Source organism: Lithobates pipiens, unplaced genomic scaffold (assembly GCF_037356315.1).
Source record: "Lithobates pipiens isolate NorthernLeopardFrog02 unplaced genomic scaffold, aLitPip1_a1.2 Scaffold_16, whole genome shotgun sequence".
Classification (NCBI taxonomy): Eukaryota; Metazoa; Chordata; class Amphibia; order Anura; family Ranidae; genus Lithobates; species Lithobates pipiens.
This window is the reverse complement of record NW_027507748.1, coordinates 593889443-593912043: the sequence shown is the minus strand read 5'-3', so window position 1 is coordinate 593912043 and position 22601 is coordinate 593889443. Positions and strand designations below refer to the sequence as shown.

General features: G+C 43.6%; 1 protein-coding gene across 2 annotated transcripts in view; it reads right to left on the bottom strand.

The window, feature by feature from the left end:
- LOC143983843 (keratin, type II cytoskeletal 80-like) overlaps positions 1 to 21608 on the bottom strand; it is a 79803-nt gene extending 58195 nt beyond the window's left edge. Inside the window, exons 1-2 of one of the 2 annotated variants that reach the window (XM_077483941.1) lie at positions 21069 to 21608; positions 7830 to 8038 (exon numbers count right to left, since the gene is read on the bottom strand). In XM_077483941.1, the coding sequence (XP_077340067.1) occupies positions 7830 to 8038; positions 21069 to 21338 (479 nt within the window). In that variant the 5' untranslated portion in view covers positions 21339 to 21608. The remainder of the gene's footprint in view (positions 1 to 7829; positions 8039 to 21068) is intronic. The other variant, XM_077483942.1, reaches the window with a different exon arrangement.
- Positions 21609 to 22601: the final 993 nt, after the last annotated feature.

Sequence of the window (22601 nt, the reverse complement as noted above, 5' to 3'; positions counted from 1 at the left end):
CAAAGAGTGTTGCTGTTACCTTGTACCTTTGTACTTACTTTTTGTGAAAAACACCAATAAAAACATTGAAACTAAATTAACGCAGTGTCATATCGCAAAAAATGGCCCGGTCATGAAGGGGGGTAAAGCTACCGAAGCTGAAGGGGTTAAGCATGGATATATACAGAATGCCAAGGTATGTTCCTAAACTTAGCAAGCCAATGTAGCATTGTGAACCATCTTCAACATTACCAGTTGTAGAGAGGCTGGTGGTGGAAGACACTGGTGTGCATCGTCACAACCTAAGGTTTAGGGGCCAATAAGGACAGTGGTAACTTTGGCATTCAGTATGTATTGCAACCAGGTACTTAAAATTTTAAAGCATAATTTTTAAGGAACCTATACATATGAAAAAACTTTGCTATTAGGGAGATTCACCCTCTGTACTTTTCCTGTTTACAGTTATTATTACATTATAAGTGAAAGAAAGCCCCACATTTTTTGATTGTCATCACATAGCTCCCAACTGTCCCTGATTTCGAGGGACTGCCCCCAATTTGGAGCAATGTCCCTCATTCCCCCTCATTCGTCCCTCATTTTGGTCTGATCTATATAGTTATATATAAAATGCACTATTTAGCTTTCAAAAAGTGTTTCCCAGTGCTAAACCTGTCATCCCATTTTTTAATTTCTGCATTTGAAAATTCCAGAAGCCAATATAAAGGAATAGTAGTGGTAAAAAAGAACTTATGGGTTTAACCAATCGTTTTTTTTTTGTACAATTTCCTTTAAGGGGCGTGGCAAGGGGTGTGTCCTATGTCTACATACTTTTTCTAATAGGTGTCCCTCATTCCTATCCCCGAAAGTTGGGAGGTATGTCATCAGGACAGTATGAGATTGGAAATATTCTAATGGGGTGCTAGTTCTGGTGATGCTAATGACAACCAGGGATTCCCTCACTCTGGAGGGATTTCCTCTCGCTTCCTGTTTTGGCTATGGCACAGGAAGAGAATGAAAATCTCAATGGGACACTGATGGCAAAAAAAAAAAAAAAAAAAAAAAACTTACAAGTGATATAACTCTCCCTTACTGTATACAGAATGCTAAAAGCTGCATATTTGCTAAAAGCTACTTTAGAGAAGTGCGTATTTTCCAAAAACATACTCTGGAGAATAAAATAGTAGCAATTGCAATTTTTTTGTGCCACATATTTGCACAAGTGTTTTTCAAATTCATATTTTCGGGGGAAAAAAAATCACTAAAATAAATCTGAGTTCAAATAAACACAATATTATACAATTTTTTGGACTTAAAAAAACGCCAGCTCCCTTGGCAGAAGAAAACACTCATATAGAGCATTTTGTACAAAGTTTAGACGAGTTTAAGAGAGTTTTGTGTTTTTTCTGCCAGAAAGCTCCAATCAAAAATGCAAACCAGAAGGGCCATTTCTGCTGCCTCTAAACATTGAACTCAAAATATGCCTGTAATCGTCCTAATGCATGGACACACAGGCAAAACACTAAACTCCTGTATAAGCAGCAATTTTTAATCCAGTGTGCATGGAGCCTAAAAGATGGAGTTACGTTAAAGCGCAGGTCTGGCCGTTTTAAAAAATAAATTAAAAAGTCAGCAACTACAAACACTGTAGCTGCTGACTTTTAATAAGGGCACTTACCTGTCCAACGAGCCCGCGCTGTCACCCCCCCCCAGGGCCGATCTGTCCATCGGATCAGGTGCCGGCGCCATCATCCTAACTAAGGGAAAGAGGTAGTGGTGCCTTGCGGCTTCACTGCCCGTTTCCTATTGCGCATGCGCAAGTCGCACAGCGCTTTGTGAATGGCCCTGTTGTTTTCTGGGACACACACATGTCCCAGAATACAACGGGCCAGCTCACCAAAGAGGAGGAAGTGACAAAACAGCGCCGCAGAATAGAAAGAGGCAGATTAGGAAAACTGCCTAGCAACAGGGGTTTCTGGTAAGTAAAAAAAAAATTTTTTTTCACATTTTTTTTTTTATATTTTTTTTGTAGAATTTTAATTTCATTTTTTATTTTAGGGTGGGCCTCCGCTTTAAGTAAACAGACACCAAAAATGGCAAGTTAAAGTTTTGCACACTTGTGAAATGGAAAAATAACTATGGTACCCAAAATTCTACATAGGTGAGGTTTTTAAAACCTATACAAGTTATCAGTTTAGCATTAACCATGGATTATGGCACTTGAATTATTGCTTTCACTCTAATATTTGCAGCAATACCTCACATGTGGGGTACAGTTGATGTTTACATACATGTGTGCCCTGCACTGCACTTTGCAATGTGATGTACAGGATGAAGTGGATGTTTCGATTTTTTTTACAATTTCGTTTTTCTATCACTTCAGCCCCAGAAGAATTTATCCCCTTCCTGACCAGAGCACTATTTGTGATACGATACTGCGCCGCTTTAACTGACAATTGTGCGGTCGTGTGACATTGCACCCAAACAAAATTGACGTCCTTCTTTTCCCATAAGTAGAGCTTTCTTTTGGTGGTATTTTATCACCTCTGCATTTTTTATTTTTTGCGCTATAAACAAAAAAAGAGCGACAATTTTGAAAAAAAAGCTATATTTTTTTTACTTTTTGGTATAATAAATATCCCCAAAAAATATATAATAAAAAAGAAATTCTTTCTCAGTTTAGGCCGATATGTATTCGTCTACATATTTTTGGTAAAAAAAAAAAAAAAAAATCGCAATAAGCGTATATTGATTGGTTTGCACAAAAGTTATAGCGTCTACAAACTAGGGGATAGATTTATGGCATTTTCATTATTATTATTTTTTATTAGTAATGCCAATAATCTGCGATTTTTCTTGTGACTGCAACATTATGGCAGACACATGGGACACTTTTGACACTATTTTGGGACCATTGTCATTTATACAGCGAGCAGTGCTATAAAAATGCACTGATTACCGTATAAATGACACTGGCAGGAAAGGGGTTAAACACTAGGGGGCGATCCAGGGGTTAAGTGTGTCCTACGGAGTGATTCTTACTATGGTGGGATGGGCTACAACTGATCACTGCTCCCAATAACAGGGAGCAGTAGATCTGTCATGTCACTAGGCAGAATGGGGAAATGCCTTGTTTACATCTCCCCGTTCTGCTGCTCCGTGACACAATCGCAGGACACCGGCAGACATGGAGTACACGGCACGGACATCAAGCACGGTCACGGAGTGGAGTGTGCACCCACAATGCAGCGTTTCAAAGGGGACATACCTGTATGCCCATTTGGGCTACCGTGCCATTGTGCCAACGTATATCGTCGTTCACTGGTTGGCAAGCAGTTAAGGAGAAATCAAGGGTCTGTTAGATCTTAGGTCTTCCTAGCCCTCAATTGCAGCTAATCATGCACAGGTTGTGCTTGATTAACTGCTACCCCAGCTACAGTAACCAGGGAATGAAAGCTCTGAACTCAGAAGTGATATACTGTAATGCCTGTCACTTCTGGGTTCATTAGTTGCAGAGGGGGTCCATTCCCTGACCTTCTTCTGCTCTCAAAGTTTAAGCAATATACAGGGCTTCCTGCAGATATGGGAAAGCCCATCCACTCCTGTAAATTAAATGAAATATATACGCTGCATTTCAAAATACAAAATAGACTACACATTATGCATATGTGATACCAAAGTGTCACCGCCTTCTGTTCTTCTCTTCTTCTCTTCAGATGTTGCCTCGTCGCTCTCTCTGCTCACAATGACGGGGACAAGGCGCACAGCTACTTATATAGGGACATCACCGGATGATGTCCCCGCCTATTATGATGTCACAGTCCCAGCATCCTCTGGGACTGTGACACCCTAATGGGCGGGGACATCATCCGGTGATGTCCCTATATAAGTCGCCGCACGTAGCGTCGGTGCCATTGTGAGCGGAGGATGCGACGAGGCAACATCTGAAGAGAAGAACAGAAGACGGGGACAGCGGCGACAGAAGACCGGGCCACAGCCTGTAAAAGAGCTATAAGAAGGCCCGGCAGAAGAACCGAAGAGGGGGACAAGACCCCAGAAGTCGGAAGAAGAGTCCGGCGAGAAGACCCCCAAAGATGGAAGACCCCCGGAGCTGTGCAATAAACTATTTTAACCCTTGTGTGTTGTGTTTTTTTTTTACTTTATTTTACAGGTGAATGGGTAGGGGTACATTGTACCCCATACTCATTCACATAGGGTGGGGGGCCGGTATTCGGGGGCCCCCTTATTAAAGGGGGCTCCCGGATTCCGATAAGCCCCCCGCCCGCAGACCCCGACAACCAACGGCCAGGGTTGTCGGGAAGAGGCCCTTGTCCTCATCAACATGGGGACAAGGTGCTTTGGGGTGGGGGGCCGCGCACTCCCCTCTTCCCCAAGGCACCCCCCATATTGAGGGCACGCGGCCTGGTATGGCTCAGGAGGGGGGGGGGCGCTCGCTTGTCCCCCCTTTCCTGGCCGGCCAGGTAGCATGCTCAGACAAGGGTCAGATGTGGACGCCGTTTTTTCGGCGTTGGGGTTCCCCTTTAAGTCCATACCAGGTGGCGGGGCCAGTGACGCATCCTTCGCGGGCCCCGCCTACCTGGAAACGTGTTCAAAATGAGCAGACTTTTCTGCAGGCGGTAAAAGTCCGTTCATTTCAAAAGTACGGCAGACTGGCATATGCACAGCCGGATTGTCCGCCGAAATGCAAGTCCGGCAGGAAGATTGGAGTGCAAAACTACTTTCTAAGTCCGCCGTACTTTCGGGTAAAAAAAGTCCGCCGGAGGCTACACACGGAGGGATTGTCCGGCGAACTTGAGTTTGCCGGACTTTTCCACCCGATTGTTTGATCGTGTGTTAGTCATTTTAGCAGGGGTTCCTTGAGACTGAAAAGTTATGTCAAGGGTTCCTCTGTGTTGAGAAAGGCTGAGCTATAGTCTGAATTGTTTTTCTTTTATGTGCCTTTATATAGTAAGCCTAGATAATATGTTTGTACCTGTTGCCATCTTTTCCCACCTTTATGTGTGGCTGGCTGCTTCATGCAAAGAGCAAAAGTGTAGCAAAAATTCACAATCTTATTATATAACAAAAAGCTGTCTAGACTAGGAGTGATCTCTCCATACCCTACTTAAATGGATAAATCAGTTCTGGGTAAACACTGCGGGTAGAATTCCTTTGTGTGTCTGTGTGTTTTGTGTATGTTTGAATAACAATTTCTGTGTGTATATGTCAAGAAAAGAATATATGATACAATTTGTGAAGTAGATTTATCAATCACACAACAAAAAGTTTTCTATAGTATATGAATAAGCCTATAGTGTAAATAAATGTGACCCTTAAACCTTTATTATCATGGTATGGTTTCACTATAGAATAGCTGAACCTAAAGCTTAATGTTGCAGTCAGACAATCTAATCTGATTATTAGCCTGTATTCATACCCAAGCAGAGCCTATTCCTGGTGGTTTAAGGCTGGGTTCACACTGGTGCGGCTGGGAGACCCGGATGTGATTCGCACCGCACTGCAGTGCAAATCACATCCGATCTCTGTGCGATGCGAGTTCAGCCATACAGATAGTATGGCTGAATTCACATCGCTCCCGCTCCAAACTCGCACAGGACCTTTTTTTGGTCCGCAGCAGAATCGGATCGCATGGGTGTTCACACCATGCGATCCTATTCCTGTCCGAGTTTGCAGATCGCACTGCGATATGCGAATTGATCTCATTAAGGTTTCACTGACACTCCCAGCAGTCCGCATAGGGCAGTGTGAACTGCCGGCGGGAGGCATGCGATGCGGGAACCCGCCGCAGATTTGCGGCGTTCCCGCATCGCTTCAGTGTGAACCCAGCCTTAATGTGCTTTACAAGCTTTCTGCAAACATTTTGCACATGTATCAAGCTTTAGGAGATTGTTTCTTGAGCTTGGCAAAGTGCAAGAAAACGAGCATATAGTGCATTTTTAGATGAGCTCCCTTCAAAGTCTATGTGTCTGAATATGCTAAAAAAAATAGCTCATCTACTTCAAGTGTAGTGTGCAAGCAACTGAGTTTTGCAAAGTGAACAGACACAATTAAATGTTGAGTGTAGTCAGGTGTAAGGAAACAAACTACAAAATGCTCAGATGTGAATAGGGCCTTAAAGCTCATTTGGCTGTACTTATGATACTATGGATCACAGGAGTACAGTTTGTTCTAACCATTTTCAGCAGACAGCAGGCTGATGTCCGTTGTCGGCTCAGGCAAGATGATGACAATGAAGTAGGAATCTGCCCACCAGGGAATACTGAAAAAAAACATCAATTGCAGCCTCATTGTGCCCAATCAAATGCAGCCTCTGTGCCATCAAATTCAGCCATTGTGCCCATCAAATTCAGCCACTATGTCCCATCATATGCAGCCACTTGTGTCATCAAATGCAGCCAATGTGCCCCATCAAATGCAGCCACTTGTGCCCCATCATATGCAGCAACTTGTGCCCCATCATATGCAGCCACTTGTGCCCCATCTTCAGAATCAGATACAATAAATAATGTTTTCAGGGTTTCAGTGCAATCGTGTAATCACTGAAGAGCAAAAACTGCTAGAAGCTAATCCCTCTGCATAAATGTAGCCTCTTGGTAGGAAAATGACATGATTTCAGGCTGGGGCTGAGAGAACAAGGAAGGTGTCAGGGATATATGTACACTCTGCTTACTTCAATTTCATGTTTGGAATGGAGGCAAGGGAGCTGAAGGGATTAAAGGTTATCATTTCCTATTTTTCTTTGGAGCGAATATATTATGCAATAAACTTGGTAAGGGATCTTTACAGAAATTGTCACTTTTTCTCACTCCATAATTGTATCAAAGGTCCTGCTTTCTGATTGGACAGATGTATTTTCCAATAAGATAAAAAGATCTCTGCTGTGGGAAGGTCAAATACATTCTTCAAAAGCTACGAGTAGAGAATACGGCTTTGTTATCTCTATCAGATTGACAGGTGTTACAATGGGCCTTGCTGGGGTAATATTATTATCGTCAATAATATGCAGGATTTATATAGTACCAACAGTTTGAAAAAAGGCTTTACAATATAAAAGAAAACAGTATAGTTACAATACATATCTAGACAAGAGGGTCAGGACGGCCCTGTTCGTGAGAGTATATAGAGTGTATTAAGCTTCTAGAAAGAAAAGTTGTTATATGGCAGAGTGACTTGTAATTGTCAAGTGTAATTTTTATAGTTGTTATACAAATTTGAAAAATGTCTACTAGTAGTGTTATTTTTAGGCTAGTACATTTATCTCAAAATCTACAATGCATCTTTATACTGTTGCATGATAGCTGAAAGTTGAAATTAGCTCTGCGATGGGGGCTTCACTGTAAGCTGATGGCCAGGATACTTAGATGAGTTTACAAGGTAGAGAAGTCAGCAGGGAAAGACTGGGGTGGATTGATTTGGGGGTGGAAGAAGATTTGTGCTGGAGGGGAGATTTGGAGAAGAAGATTTGTGCTAGAAGTGGGGAAAGGATTTGTCCTAGAAGGGGGATGGGGTGAATGTGTGCTTAAAGGGGGGGGGAGATTTTTGCCAAGAGGAGGAATTTTGGGGAAATTTGTGGTGTTGGGAGGGGGGATTGTGGGGAGGGAGATTTGTGCTTGGGGATTTGCAGAGGAGAATTGGGTGAGCGAGGATTTGTACTGGAATGGTGGGTGTACTGGGAGGTAAGGTTTGGGGGGAGGAAGAGAATTTAGTCTGGGAGGGTGCATTGGGGAGAAGGAGAATTCCCTCATTCTCAAGTTCTAAAGTTGGGGTCTTTTCTTGACTAGAGTTGCCTTTTATAAAACGTCCATCAGTACACCCCAACAGCCAGCACTAACTTGTCTTTTATATCATTGATTGAATCCATCATCTCCAGTAGGCTCCCCTGGGTCTGGTTGTTTTTCTTGGTTACATTGTTGACTTTGCTGAGAAGTTTACTGATGTAGGACAGGTAAAGAGGCTCCAGGTCTGTTTCAGAAGTATCATCTACTTTCAGCGTAGACAAGCGGTCTTCCAGGACTTCACGCTGTTTTTCCAGATATAGAATCTGTAAAACAAGGGTTGATAGCATATTTAAAACATTAGTGTGAATGCCGCTCCTTGATTTGTCAGTTATATAAATTATCCTCCCGTGAGATGCTTGTCATCAGTTCTACATATCACATATCTGCATCAGATTTCACTAGCAGATGTATACATGTATCCCTTTATCTCATATTTTCCAAATAACTTGCTGTACTCATACTGTAAATAAACTTCTCATCACATTCCGGATAGATAACATCCACTTCTATTTTCAATGCGTCACTAACCATTTATCACTAGTGCCGTGCACTGCTGTCCTTATACAGCCTTCATGTCCTCATTCAGACAACACTCCTTTTAATAATGCATTATTTGCTTTTTTTTTACTATTGGTTGGATGGGGTCCCTCTTTAACCCCAGATGGTCCCCTGGTACATACCTCTACTAAGAAGGTTATCCCAAGGGGCATTAGTGTGAAGTGGAGATCTCCGATGCTCATAATAGTTGAGTAGACCAAAAAACATTGGTTCTCACCTCCTGTGTAACCATTCTTTCATACCAGGTACCTGAAAACATGTCAGAAGTGACCCCTGCTACTAATCAAAAAATTAGAAAAGTTGCTGCAGCCTAGAATGCAGCCAGTAATTTCCTTTTATGACTGATTAGCTTGAATGTAATGAGCTATGGCCATCACCCTGAGATTTTGCAGTGGAGCTTTTGATGAGCCACTCAGCCTACAAGATATACTGTACATGCTAGGTTGGCGATCTGGCATAACTTACATTCCCTTATTGGAAATCATTTCATACCCCTAAGCACGAGTTATTTTATCCCACCACTGGAGACACAGGAATTGAGCCACAGCTCATCGCTCTATAAGTTTATTGTGTGTTGAACAAAATTTAGTAGACCATGATCAGGCACATACTTAAGCATGGTAAAACAAAAAAAAATCCAAAATATTCCCTCCATGGATCATCTAGTGATCTGGGGTCTGAGACAACGACTAGTTGTCTCAGATCCCAGAGAATAGATGAACACTCTACCTGTGTAAAATTCCCCTTTCAGCCAGCAACCAGTAGCCTATTCCCCTTTTTTGGAGGAGAATTTCCTCCATCATCAATGAACATCACCAATTAATTATTTGGTGTGTTACAATATTATCATTTTTGAAACCACAAAAGTGCTATCAAAGCTAAATGTGTTACATAGTTAGTCAGGTTAAAAAAAAAAAAAACAATCTATCTAGTTCAACCAATAAAAAAATAAAAAAAAATCACACAATCCCATATACACAATCCTATACCTACAGTTGATCCAGAGGGAGGCGAAAAACCCCAACAAAGCATAATCCAATTTGCTACAGCAGGGGAAAAAATTCCTTCCTGATCCCTCATGCCGCGTACACACGATCACACAATCCGGTGGCCGCGCGGCCCCCCCTTCCCCAAGGCACCCCCCATGTTGAGGGCACAGGACGGCTCAGGAGGGGGGGGCTTGCTCGCCCCCCCCTTTCCTGGCCGGCCGGATAGCGTGCTCAGATAAGGGTCTGATTTCGGGGTAGGGATTTCCCTTTAAACGCCTCCCCAACACCTCCTTCGCTGGTCCCGGCTACCTGGAGCCGCGCGCAAAATGAACGGACTTTCCTTCATGTGTGTGGGCGAGTCCGTTCATTTCAAAAGTACGGCGGATAGTCCGGCGAAATTAGTCCGCCGCAAAAGTACCAGGTAGCTCGTTCAGAAAGTCCGGCGGACAGTCCAGCGGTTTGTCTGCCAGACTAAGTCCGCCGGATAGTCTGATACGTGTGTACACGGCATCAGAGGCAATCAGATATTCCCTGACTCAACTTTACCTATAATAATGTTAATACCCTGTTATATTATGAACATTTAGGAAAGAATCCAGGCATTTTTTAACGCAATCTACTGAGCTGGCCAGAACCACCTCTGGAGGGAATCTATTTCACGTTTTCACAGCTCTCATTGTAAAGAAACATTTCTGTATTTGGAGATTGTTGTGGAAATTTTATGAAGATGTATTTAATATGTATTGTCATAGTGTCTCCCGGTGTTAGTTCTCCTGCAACCCACACTAAAGAGCTTACTGGGGCAGACTGATGCTGGTTGAGATCCGTTTGGTAGTGAAAAGCTCTTTGGGGATGTAGAGAAGTGTTTGCAGAATGAGGATATGTCCGCCAGTGAAGGGCCCCTGTGCGATGCACAGAACAATCGTATGGGGGGGTTGTGTTCACTCTGTAAAGAGCAAGCTATCGGTTTTGCGGATGTTCGCTCGTGTCACCCCTGTGTGCCAGATCAACACATTTGGGGGGGGGGCCCTGTCCTGCCCCTGCAGATAATCTCTCACCCACAGGGACGGTAGTATAATCCGGGTATGCGTTCTTCTCTGAACAATGCAGAATAAGAATTCACACCAACAGTAAAAACGGGAGACTTTATGTGCGTTATGGTTGGACAGCGTCCATGATTTCGAGACCAGCTATGTGGCTTCCTTTGTCTCAGAGACAGGGGGCAGGAAATCATACACGCTGCCCATGCCCAGCCACACCCATAAGACTCCCCTACTCATTGTTCTTTGGTTGTTGTATAACCCCTCCTGTTTGAAGGAATGCCTCTGCTTGATTGGTCAATTGTGAAACCATGAGGCTGTATTTGTTATATGAATAAATATTGCTCTGGGGTTCAGGTCAGTTGGTCGAGCAATGGAGCTAAGAACATCAGGATGGTGATTATGTCTGTTTATATGGGGAAATGTGGGAGACACAGGTTGTTTAAAGATGCATTATACCAAAAGGCTGAAAGAGCGCTTAATAGCGCAAGAGTATAGTGGTTTTTCCAAGACAGAGATGAAATCTCTTTTCCACTAGATGTGCCCCCTTGTCCTCTGTGACAACCTTAAAGTGAATAACTCAACACCGAGTTCACTATATAGACCACTTATGTACAGTGCCTTGAAAAATATTCATACCCCTGGAAAGTTTACCAAATTTTGTCATGTTACAACCAAAAACGTAAATGTATTTTATTGGGATTTTATGTGATAGACCAATGCAAAGTGGCACATAATTGTGAAGTGGAAGAAAAGCGTGGTGTGCATTTGTATTCAGCCTCCCTGAGTCAATTCTTTGCAGAACCACCTTTTGCTCCAATTACAGCTTTTTTTGGGTATGTCTCTACTAGCTATGCACATCTAGAGAGTGCCATTTTTTGCCTATTCTTCTTTGCAAAATAGCTCAAGCTCTGTCAGATTTGATGGAGAGCGTCTGTGAACTGCAATTTTCAAGTCTTGCCACTGATTCTCAATTGGTTTTAGGTCTGGACTTTGACTGGGCCATTCTAAAACATGAATATGCTTTAACCACTTTCAGACCGGACCAATTTGCTGGTCAAAGACCAGACCACTTTTTGCGATTCGGCATTGCGTCGCTTTAACTGACAATTGCGCGGTCGTGCGACGTGGCTCCCAAACAAAATTAACGTCCTTTTTTTCCCACAAATAGAGCTTTCTTTTGGTGGTATTTGATCACCCCTACGTTTTTTATTTTTTGCGCTATAAACAAAAATAGAGCGATAATTTTGAAAAAAACGCATTATTTTTTACTTTTTGTAATAATAAATATCCCCCAAAAATATATAAAAAAACATTTTTTTCCCTCAGTTTAGGCCGATACGTATTCTTCTACATATTTTTGGTAAAAAAAGCGCAATAAGCGATTATTGATTGGTTTGCGCAAAAGTTATAGCGTTTACAAAATAGGGATAGTTTTATAGCATTTTTATTAATAATTTTTTATTATTTTTTTTTTTACTAGTAATGGCGGCGATCTGCGATTTTTATTGTGACTGCGACATTGTGGGGGACCCATCGGACATTTTTGACACATTTTTGGGACCATTGTCATTTATACAGTAATCACTGCTATATAAATGCAGTGATTCCTGTGTAAATGACACTGGCAGTGAAAGGGTTAACCAGTGGGTGGCAGTGTAGGGGTTAAGTGTTCCTAGGGGTGTGTTACTAACTGTGGGGGGGTTGGGCTTTCATTTAGTGTACACTGATCTCTGCTCCAATCACATGGAGCAGAGATCAGCATCACTAGTTGCTAGGCAGAATGGAAAAATGTTGTTTATACAGCATTTCCTCCATTCGGCCGCTTCGTGAGACGATCGCGGGGATGCCCGCGGTGATCGAGTCCGCGGGTCCCGCGACCGGACTCACGGGGGTCCCGACCAGCGCGGGAGCGCGCCGCTGGCGGCGCGCTCCCGATGGCACGGCGGCAACGAATATTGGACGTACATGTACGCCAATATGCCTGCCCGTGCCATTCTGTCGACGTACATCGTCGTGCGCTGGTCGGGAAGTGGTTAATCGAAACCTTCCATTCTAGCTCTGGCTCCACCCCAGTCTCAAGTCTTTTGCCGACTCTAACAGGTTTCCTTCTAATGCCGCATACACACGGTCGGAATTTCAGCCAGCAAAAGACCGATGAGAGCTTTTTGTCTGAAAATGCGACCGTGTGTATGCTGCATAGGAATATTGCTGGCCGAATTTACGCCAGCAAAAGATTGAGAGCAGGTTCTCAATTTTTCAGATGGAAAAAGTTTCTATCAGAAATTCTGAGCGTGTGTATGCAATTCCGACATGCAAAAACTCACGCATGCTCAGATTCAACTAAGAGACGGAAGTTATTGGCTACTGGCTATTGAACTTCCTTTTTCTAGTCCTGTCGTACGTGTTGTATGCCACCACATTCTTGACGGTCGGAATTTGGTGTGACCGTGTGTATGCAAGACAACTTGAGCGAAATCCCAGCAGAATTCCTTCAGGAAAACCATCAGAGCTTTTTCCAACCAAAATTCCGATTGTGTGTACGGGGTATAATAGTGTCCTGTATTTGGCTCCATCCACCTTCCCATCAACTCTGACCAGCTTCCATGTCCCTTCTGAAGAAAAGCATCCCCACATGATGCTTTCACCACCATGTTTCACGGTGGGGATGGTATGTTCAGGGTGATGTGCAGTGTTAGTTTTCCGCCGCACAAAGCATTTTGCTTTTACGCCAAAAAGGTTAATTTTTGTCCCAATTGACAAGAGCACCTTCTTCCACATGTTTGCTGTGTCCCCCACATGGCTTGTTGCAAACTGAAAACTGGATTTCTTATGGCTTTCTTTCAACAAGGGCTTTCTTCTTGCCACTCTTCCATAAAGGCCAGATTTGTGGAGTGCACGATTAATAGTTGTCCTGTGGACAGATTCTCCCACCTGAGCTTTGGATATCTGCAGCTCATCCAGAGTTACCATGGACCTCTTGGCTGCTTCTCTGATTAATGCTCTCCTTGCCTGGCCTGTCAGTTTAGGTGGGCGGCCATGTCTTGGTAGGTTTGCAGTTGTGCCATACTCTTTTCCATTTTCGGATGATGGATTGAACAGTGCTCCGTGAGATGTTCAAAGCTTGGGATATTTTTTTACAACCTAACCCTGCTTTAGTCTTCTCCACAACTTTATCCCTGACCTGTCTGGGGTGTTCCTTGGCCTTCATGATGCTGTTTGTTCACTAAGATTCTCTAACATATCTCTAAGGGCTTCACAGAACAGCTGTATTTACTAATTTGGTGACTTCTGAAGACAAATGGTTCCACTAGATTTTAGTTAGGGGTATCAGAGTAAAGGGGGCTGAATACAAATGTACACCACACTTTTCAGATATTTATTTGCAAAACATTTTGAAAAACATTTATCATTTTCCTTCCACTTCACAATTATGTGCCACTTTGTGTTGGTCTATCACATAAAATTCCACTAAAATAAGTTTATGGTCTTTCCCCCTAGAGAGATGTGGCTCACATGAACATGCGACAAGTCTTACAACATAAATAGACCTCAAATGTGCCTTGATGGTCGGGTCGGTTTGCCAAGAAAAGGGGGCATACCCAATGTAAGTAATGGGTAGTTTATGAAAGAAGGATGTGCTGAGAAGTGCCCTGAAAAAGGGAAGGGGGGAGGGTATCGCGCACTGAACTGACAAAAAGCATGGGTGAGGGGGCTGCTTAAATACCCTCCGGGTATTTAAATAAATTCAGGCCACCATACTGGCCTTCTTATTTACATTTTTATTTGTAACATGACAAAATGTGGAACATTTCAAGGGGTATGAATACTTTTTCAAAGCACTGTTTTTATACATGTTGATCATATCCCCCTTTGATCTCCTCTTCTCAAAATTCAGTTCCTCTAATCTTTCCTCATAGCTGGCCTCTTATCAGTTTGGTTGCTCTTCTCTGCACTTTCTCCAGTTCCCTGATATCCTTTTTGTGAACTGGTACCCAAAACTGAACTGCATATTCCAAATGAGGACTTACTAGAGATTTGTACAGGGGCAAAATGATATCTCTCTCTCAGCAGACCATGCCTCTCTTAATACAAAAAAAGACTTTGCTCGCTTTGGAAACGGCAGCTTGGCATTGCATGCTTTTATTAAACTTATGATCTACCAAAACCCCCAGATCCTTCTCCACCATTGACTCCTCCATCCACATAAGTGAGGTGGATAGAAAAATCCCCTCCCCTCCGCCAGGGCAGAACTGGCCAAATTTTGATATATCTATGACCAGCAATCAGTAATAACCACATGTCAAAATGCTCAGGAAAATCAGAGTTATAGGTAACTTTGGGCCCATTCAGTTGTTGCAGTGACATTCATTTTGAAAGACACGCCAATGCATTATAACATTAGCAGCCTATGCACCTGCACTACAACACACAAAAAAATGCAGAACAGCATGTGTACTGCACAGGAAAAATAATCAGGTCCTGTGCTCTATGAATTAGCTTGTATTACAGCTATGTATAGTATAAATGGTCATTTAGTAGATGTAAACCCCGACTTGCTTACATTTGGTTTAATAAAAAAGCACTGTGCAGTGGCGTCAGGGCGGGGGGGGGGGGGATGGTCACCATGTCTGAAGCCCTGAGTGGGTCCCAAAAAGCCCTGAGTCTCGAGTGGGTACCGTTCTATTTATAGCCCCGAGCGCCACTGAGCGGGGATCGATCTTATCCCGAGCACCGCTGAGTGCCGCCGACTCACATAGCAGGTCCCGCCTTCTGGAGCCTGCAGCGCTGATGCACGTCCCAGTCGTCCTGTGGTGGGACCGCGGGACGTCCATCATAGGTGCTGCAGGCTCCAGAAGGCGGGAATGACAATGCAGCCACCGCGTGAGATCAGTGCTTGGCTCTCCTCCTCCGGCTGCCTGCTGTGAAGATGGGGCTGCCGAGCACATGAATTCTCCTGGTCAGGTAGGTCAGTGTGTGTCACTACCGTCAGTGTATGTCAGGTAGGTAGGTCAGTGTATGTTAGGTAGGTAAACTTTTCATTAAAATAATGAAAGTTCGTTATGATGAATTTATCATAATGAGGGGTTCCCACCATCCCTGTGCTGTGCTGACTTCCTGCGTTTTGAACTTTTAGGTTCGTTAACTTTTCGTAACAATTACAAATTTTCATTATGAATTTGGATGCGAAATTCGTAAACTAAATTTCGTATTTCGCACAAAATTCGTATGCATAAAAATTCATATTTTGGATTCGTACGAATGTAGGAATTTCTGGAAATTCATACAAATTTTTGATTCGTACAAAACTAATTGCACATGTCTACTTCTTAGCAGTGTAGCAGAGTGCCCATTTACTTGCTATGTTCATGTGCAGGTGCAGACTCCTTTAACTCCCTAAGGCCCCTTTTACACTGGGGCGCTCAGCGCGCTGGCGGTAAATCGCTGCTATATTTAGCGACACTTTACAGTCGTTTTAGCGGCGCTGATCGGCCGCTAGTGGGGCAGTTTTAACCCCCGCTAGCGGCTGAAAAAGGGTTTGGAGCACTGCCCCATTGTTTTCAATGGGAAGGGGCGGTAAATACACCGCTCCTACAGTGCTTCAAAGATGTGGCTTGCAGGACTTTGTTGACCGTCCTGCAAGCGCACCGCTCCAGTGTTAAAGCCCTCAGGGCTTTTACATTGGAGTGCACTGAGCGGCTCTTTCAGGGCGCTTTGCAGGTGCTATTTTTAGCACTTTAGCGCCTGCAAAACGCCTCAGTGTGAAAGGGGCCTTACAACTCCTTGAGTTTTTTGAACAGGTCCAGGGAAGGTACGTTTCTCAGCTTCCCTCACTCTGCAGCTTAGATGAGCTACACCTGATGAGGCAAAAGTAGCTGGGAAGATCTGAATATCATACAGCTTCTCATAAAGCCCTTCCCCAGGTGCTACCAGAGTACTGTGTAGATGGATGGATACAGTATAGATGTCACACCACTTCCTCAAACTCAATCTTTCTAAAACTGAGCTTGTTATATTTCCTCCTTCACGATCCCCCCCGTGACTTCACCATTAATATCAACAACACAACCATTGGTCCCTCCACACATGCCAGGGTCCTTGGTGTAATCCTTGACTCTGACCTCTCCTTCAGCCCCCATATCCATCTATCACTGGCTAAATCCTGCTACCTTCACCTCTGCAACATCTCCAGAATTTGACCCTTCCTGACTAATGACACCACAAAGCAACTCGTTCACTCCTTGATTATTTCCCACCTTGATTACTGCAACTCTCTCCATAATGGCCTACCCTTAAGCAGGCTATCCCCCTTCAGTCTATTATGAATTCTGCTGCTAGACTAATACACCTCACTAACCAATCCGTGACTGCTGTTCCTCTCCACCAATCCCTTCACTGGCTCCCCCTACCCCACAGTGTAAAATTCAAAATGCTAACCATAACATAAAAAGCCATCCACAACATCGCCCCCATCTACATCACCAACCTCATCTGCAGATATCGCCCAAATCTTCCACTGAGCTCCTCCCAGGACCGCCTGCTCTCTAGCTCCCTTGTTACCTCCTCCCATGCTCACCTTCAAGACTTCTCCAAAGCCTCTCCCATCCTCTGGAACTCCCTGCTCCAGTCTGTCCAATCAGGCCCTACCCTGTCCACCTTTAGGAGATCCCTGAAAACTCATTTATTCAGGGAAGCCTATCCTACACCCACCTAACTTTGCCTGATCCACCCCCATCAAATCATTCTCTGCAGCTATTACCTTATGTACCACCACCCCCTTTCTTTAGAATGTAGGCTCTATGAGCAGGGCCCTCCTGTACCTTTTGTATTGTACTGTAATTGTGTTATCCCCCCTTATACATTGCAAAGCGCTGCGTAAACTGTTGGCACTTTATAAATTGTGTATAATAATAATAATAATAATAAGAAGAAGAAGAATAATAATACTGTGGTGGGTAACCCCCCTTTGTCCTTGAATCTGGGATCCCTCCAGCTGTTCACCTGTGTTACAAGAGCCATTCTATACTTCATCTTTGAGGGACACTCTTTATAAGGGCACAAGCGGACATATGTATTATGTACTAATTACTAGAGCCTTAAACAGATTATGCTATGCACGTTACCCTGATTGAGTCACATAGACATTGCTGCAAAGAGTCCATGTTTGTGCAGCTTTCATGACCTGCTTTGAGTAATTCTGAGTGTATGTCTGCTAGACATCCTAAACTTGTTTTACAGTGTTACTTCTAACTTTTTACTTGTTTAATGAACTCAGATTACAGTTACTCCCTGTTTGGTTTTCTGTCCGGTTACCCATCTGGAACAGCAGGATTATTAGGTATTCTTTTAATTGAAATTGAAGATTTAAAAGGATTGAAAACATCTTTTGAAATTACACTAACATGCTTAAATAAAATGTGAGAGATTAGTAATATACTTTAACTATTATATATAAATTGAGCTTGGCCCCACCCTTTCTCAAAAAATAAAAATAAAAAAATGGGTTCATAAAAGAATGAGAGTGATGACGTGAAGCCCCTTTTAGGACCTGCAGGTATCTGTGTTAGACTTCACACCCATCCCTGCATCCCTGAGGTGCCCCTTGGATATTAGGCCCATGCTTGTCAAGTTGTCAAATGCCAGAGTCTCAGTGACACATTAATACATGTGATAGTTAAATGGCAGAGAATAAAAAAAAAGATAATTTTTATTCTTTTAAAATCTACAGCGGTTATTAAAATAATACCAGTTTATTGTTCAGAAACGATAGGGTATTATTTTATGGGGGGACAATGCTCTTTTCCTGTCTCCCAGTTGTAATCCTCTGTTGTCACCCCACTGTAACTGATGGAAAAACGTTCTTTCGGTTTTGGATAGAGTGGATGGGTTAGAACAACTATCAGATTTTTATTGCTGTCAGTGTCCCTGAGACAGCAACTTTTGGTGACACCAAAAGTGAAAGTGAAAGAAAATCCCACATTTTGAGTGGTCTCCAGAACTAGAATATAGGGGACGTCTTTCAACTAGAAACTCCAGTTCCAGTGACCCTGGGAACCACCAGAGATTTCCCTCCATTTGAAGGAATTTTCCCTCACTTCCTGTTTTGGCTATGGGACAGGAAGTGAAGGATCAGTTCCCTTGGTGTCAGTTTGAGGAATAGTGTCCCATCATTAGAATCAATGGGAGAAATAGTGCCCCATTGTTTATATCGGTGGGAGGAATAATGTCTTGTATCAATGGAAGGAAAGTGATCCAAGGGCTGGATAATAGCAAGCAAGGGACCACAGTTTGGAGACCACTGATGTAGCGCAAGGGCCTGCCTGATTGCATATAAATTGAAAGCGTTTAGGTTTGGCCTCATGTTATATGGTTTTGGTGAATCTAAGGCTTGGCTTCCAATAGTGCGACTTTTCATGTGACTTGGGACTACAAAGTCGCATGACAAGTCGTACCCCATGAATTACAATGAGTACTGTTCATATCTGTGCGACTTCAAAGTAGTCCCTGCTACCTTGGTCCCACTTTGATTACTCCATAGACCTCAAGAATAAACAGACATTGCTTCAATTCACATCAAAATCGCTGCAAAAAAAACAGCAAAATTGTGGCAAAAAATCAGACCGCAATAGTGAAAACCTAGCCTAATGCCCCTTTCACACTGGGGCCACGACCGCACTTGCGGTAAAGTGGCACTCGTTTTAGCAGCGCTTTGGCGCTGTTTAAGCTGCGCTTTTAACTCCAAAGAAGGGGTTAAAACTCCCGTGTTGCTGCACATTCCAATGGGCAGGATATTTTGGGAGTGCTAAATAGAGTGCGCCCAAACAGCCCCAAAGATGCTGCTTGCAGGACTTTTCAAAACGTTCAGCAAGCCCACCGCCCCAGTGTGAAAAGTCACACTTCAATGAATGGGAGGCAGTTTTCAGGCGCTTAGCAGAGGCTATTTCCAGTGCTAAAGTGCCTGAAAACTGCCCCAGTGTGAAAGGGGTCTAAAGGAAAAAAATGTAATGCCCTGTACACACGACCGGTTTTCCAGTCGGAATAAACTCTGAAGGTTTTTCCGACTGAGTTCTGATGGAATTCCGCTGAAACTGTCTTGCGAACACACGATCACACAAAAGTCCGACCGTCAAGAACGCGGTGACGTACAACACGTACGACGGGACTAAAAAAAGGAAGTTCAATAGCCAGTAGCCAATAGCTTCTGTCTCGTACTTGCTTCAGAGCATGTGTAGTTTTTGGTCCGTTGGAACAGCATACAGACGAGCGGTTTTCCTGATACTAATTGGTTCCGTCAGAAATATTTAGAACATGTTCCATTTCTAGGTCCGCCAAAATTTTCGAAAAAAAAAAAAGTCAGATGAGACATACACACAATCGGAATATCCGATGAAAAGCTTCCGCCTGACTTTTTCTGTTGGACATTCCGCTCATGTGTACGTGGCATTAGGCTACTTTCACACTCTGGCGGGCGGGTGCTGGCGGCAAAGCGGCGCTATTTTTAGCACTACTTTAGCGTAATTTTAACTGCGCTATTTACCCGCTAGTGGGGCGGTTTTAAAGGGGCAGCAGTGCTTTGCCGGTGGTTTGGCGACGCTGCCCCATTGTTTTCAATTGGCAGGGGCACTTTAGGAGTGGTGTATACACCGCTCCTACAGCGCTGCAAAGATGCGGCTTGCAGGACTTTTTTACCGTCCTGCAAGCTCATGCTCCAGTGTGAAAACCCTCTGGCTTTCACACTGGAGAGACAGGTGAGACTCTTTACAGGCGCCATTTTTAGTGCTGTAGTGCCTGTAAAGCACCTCAGTCTGAAAGTAGCCTGAGGCGTTAGCGCTAAAGCACCACTAGTTTTAGTGGCACTGCTCGGCTGCTAGCGGGGTATTTTTAACCCCCACTAGTTGCCGAAGAGAGGGTTAAAAGCGCCAGTATCGCGGCGCTGCCAAAGCGATTTGCCGCCAGGGGTGGTTTAGGAGCGCTGTATATGGTGCCCCCATACCGCCCCAAAGATTCTGCTTGCAGGACTTTTTCTAACGTCCCACAAACTCACTGCCCCAGTGTTAAAGCCCTCGGGCCTTCACACTGGGGAGGCATGTGAGGTGTTTTTCAGGCGCTTAACACCTTCACACTATTGCGATACGAGAACCCTGAGAATCAACTGCGGGTCCCCGCATCGCACCCGGCATACACGACAGTTCACACTGCCAAAATTCCTTCCTGATCCCCCGAGAAGCAATCCGATTTTCCCCGGATCAACTTTACCTATAAATGTTAGTACCCAGTTATCTTATGTACATTTAGGAAATAATCCAGGCCTTTTTTAAAACAATCTCGTGAGCTGGCCAGAACCACCTCTGGATGGAATCTATTTAACATTTTTACATCTCTTAATGTGAAGAAACCTTCAGTTACAATATGACTTGAGTTACAATTGTATATACTATATTATTATTTTTTTATTTGCTATTTTTTTCCCCACGAAAGTGGAGTTACCCTTTAAGCAAACTGTCATCCAGGAAAATGACTGATGACTGAAGGGCCACAGGTTGGACACCCATTTAGCACATCAGGTCAATAAAATATACACTAAACACACGAACAATATATGTAGTGTACTGCATCACACTGGCTTCCTGAATGTCAGTCCTGCATTACTTCAGCATAGAAAAATGTAGAGTATTGTCACCATCTGCCCATCCCTCTGCACTCACCTTGTCTCTGAAAGACATCACTGCAGAACTTAGCTTGTTTTCTGCATCATCCTGAAGGCCGACCATAGTCTGGGAATCAGAAGACAGCGTGAGCTTGGATGTAAACACCTCTTCAAATGTCTGAGATGAATAGGAGCCATTAGTAGTAGTGGTACAGGATCCTGTTGTGTAACTTTCGGATAGCGCAGGGCTTGGAGATGGAGAATTCTCCCCATTTTGAGATTGCCAGGGGGGCACGTCATAGCCGAAGGCGTTAGAGAAAGTAGCCATTGAGCTTCGTTAGTAAGCTTGTCGTGAGCTGCGGTAACCAAATCTTTTTTTTTTGTGATGAGCAGCTTCTTCCAGAGTGGGAGAACACACTGTCTGGGTGTGCCTGACACAGGGAGAGGCTGCAATTAGCAGCGGACTGAAAAATACACTGGGGTGTCAGCCGTTCAGTATGCTAATGCGGCATATACAAAATCCCTCACAAGCGGTTTATTAATGTACACATGCCCACTTTGAGTGATATGCTCTTTATTAGAGCAATGCAACAGTAACACAAGCAGTCGTTACTATAAGCACTCCGATAGACAGACCTACTCACACAAAGCACTTGTGCGTGAAAAGACAAGTGGGAGAGGTATTTCACAAGCACTATAAAAAAAAATCTCATCTCTACAGGAACTAAATCACACTATTTATGGTGTATCAATCATCGAAGAAAAAATTGTGCATTCATGTGTGTTGTTTAATTTGGAGGAATGTTTTACATTTTTTTGTTTGATAGGATGGAAAATGGGGGTATACAAGTCTATAGACACCACTCAGAAATCATTCTTTGCTAAATAGCTCAAGCTCTGTTAGATTGGATGGAGAGTGTCTGTGAACAGCAATTTTCAAGTCTTGCCACAAATTCGCAATTAGATTTAGGTCTGACTTTGACTGGGCCATTCTAGCACATGATTATGCTTTGATCTAAACCATTCCATTGTAGCTCTGGCTGTATGTTTAGGGTTGTTGTCCTGCTGAAAGGTGAGCCTTAGCCCCAGTCTCAAGTCTTTCGCAGACTCTAAGCCCTTGTACACACGGTCAGAGATTCCGACAACCAAATCCGTTGGATTTTGTTCGTCGGATTTTGTCCAATGCATTTTGTCCGAAACTGTTGCATACACACGGGCGGACAAAGTTGTTGGAAAATCCGACGTGATGACGTTATTTCGTTACGATGGGACTATGTTCACGCTAGTAGTCAATAACTTTGGTGTAGGAATTTGATCTGAGCATGCTTGGCACTTTGTCCGATCGGAATTCTCTACACATGATCGGAGTATGTCCGATCGGAGCATTTTGTCGGAAATTTTTTCCAACAAGTTGGAAAACTTGGTCCGTCGGATAGTCAGACAGAAACAGTCGGATGTAGACCACACACAGTCGGAATATCCGACAAAACGGTCCGATCGGACACATTCCATTGGAATCTCCGACCGTGTGTACAAGGGCTAACAAGTTTTCTTCTAAGCCCTTGTACATACGGTCGGACAGTCCGACGGA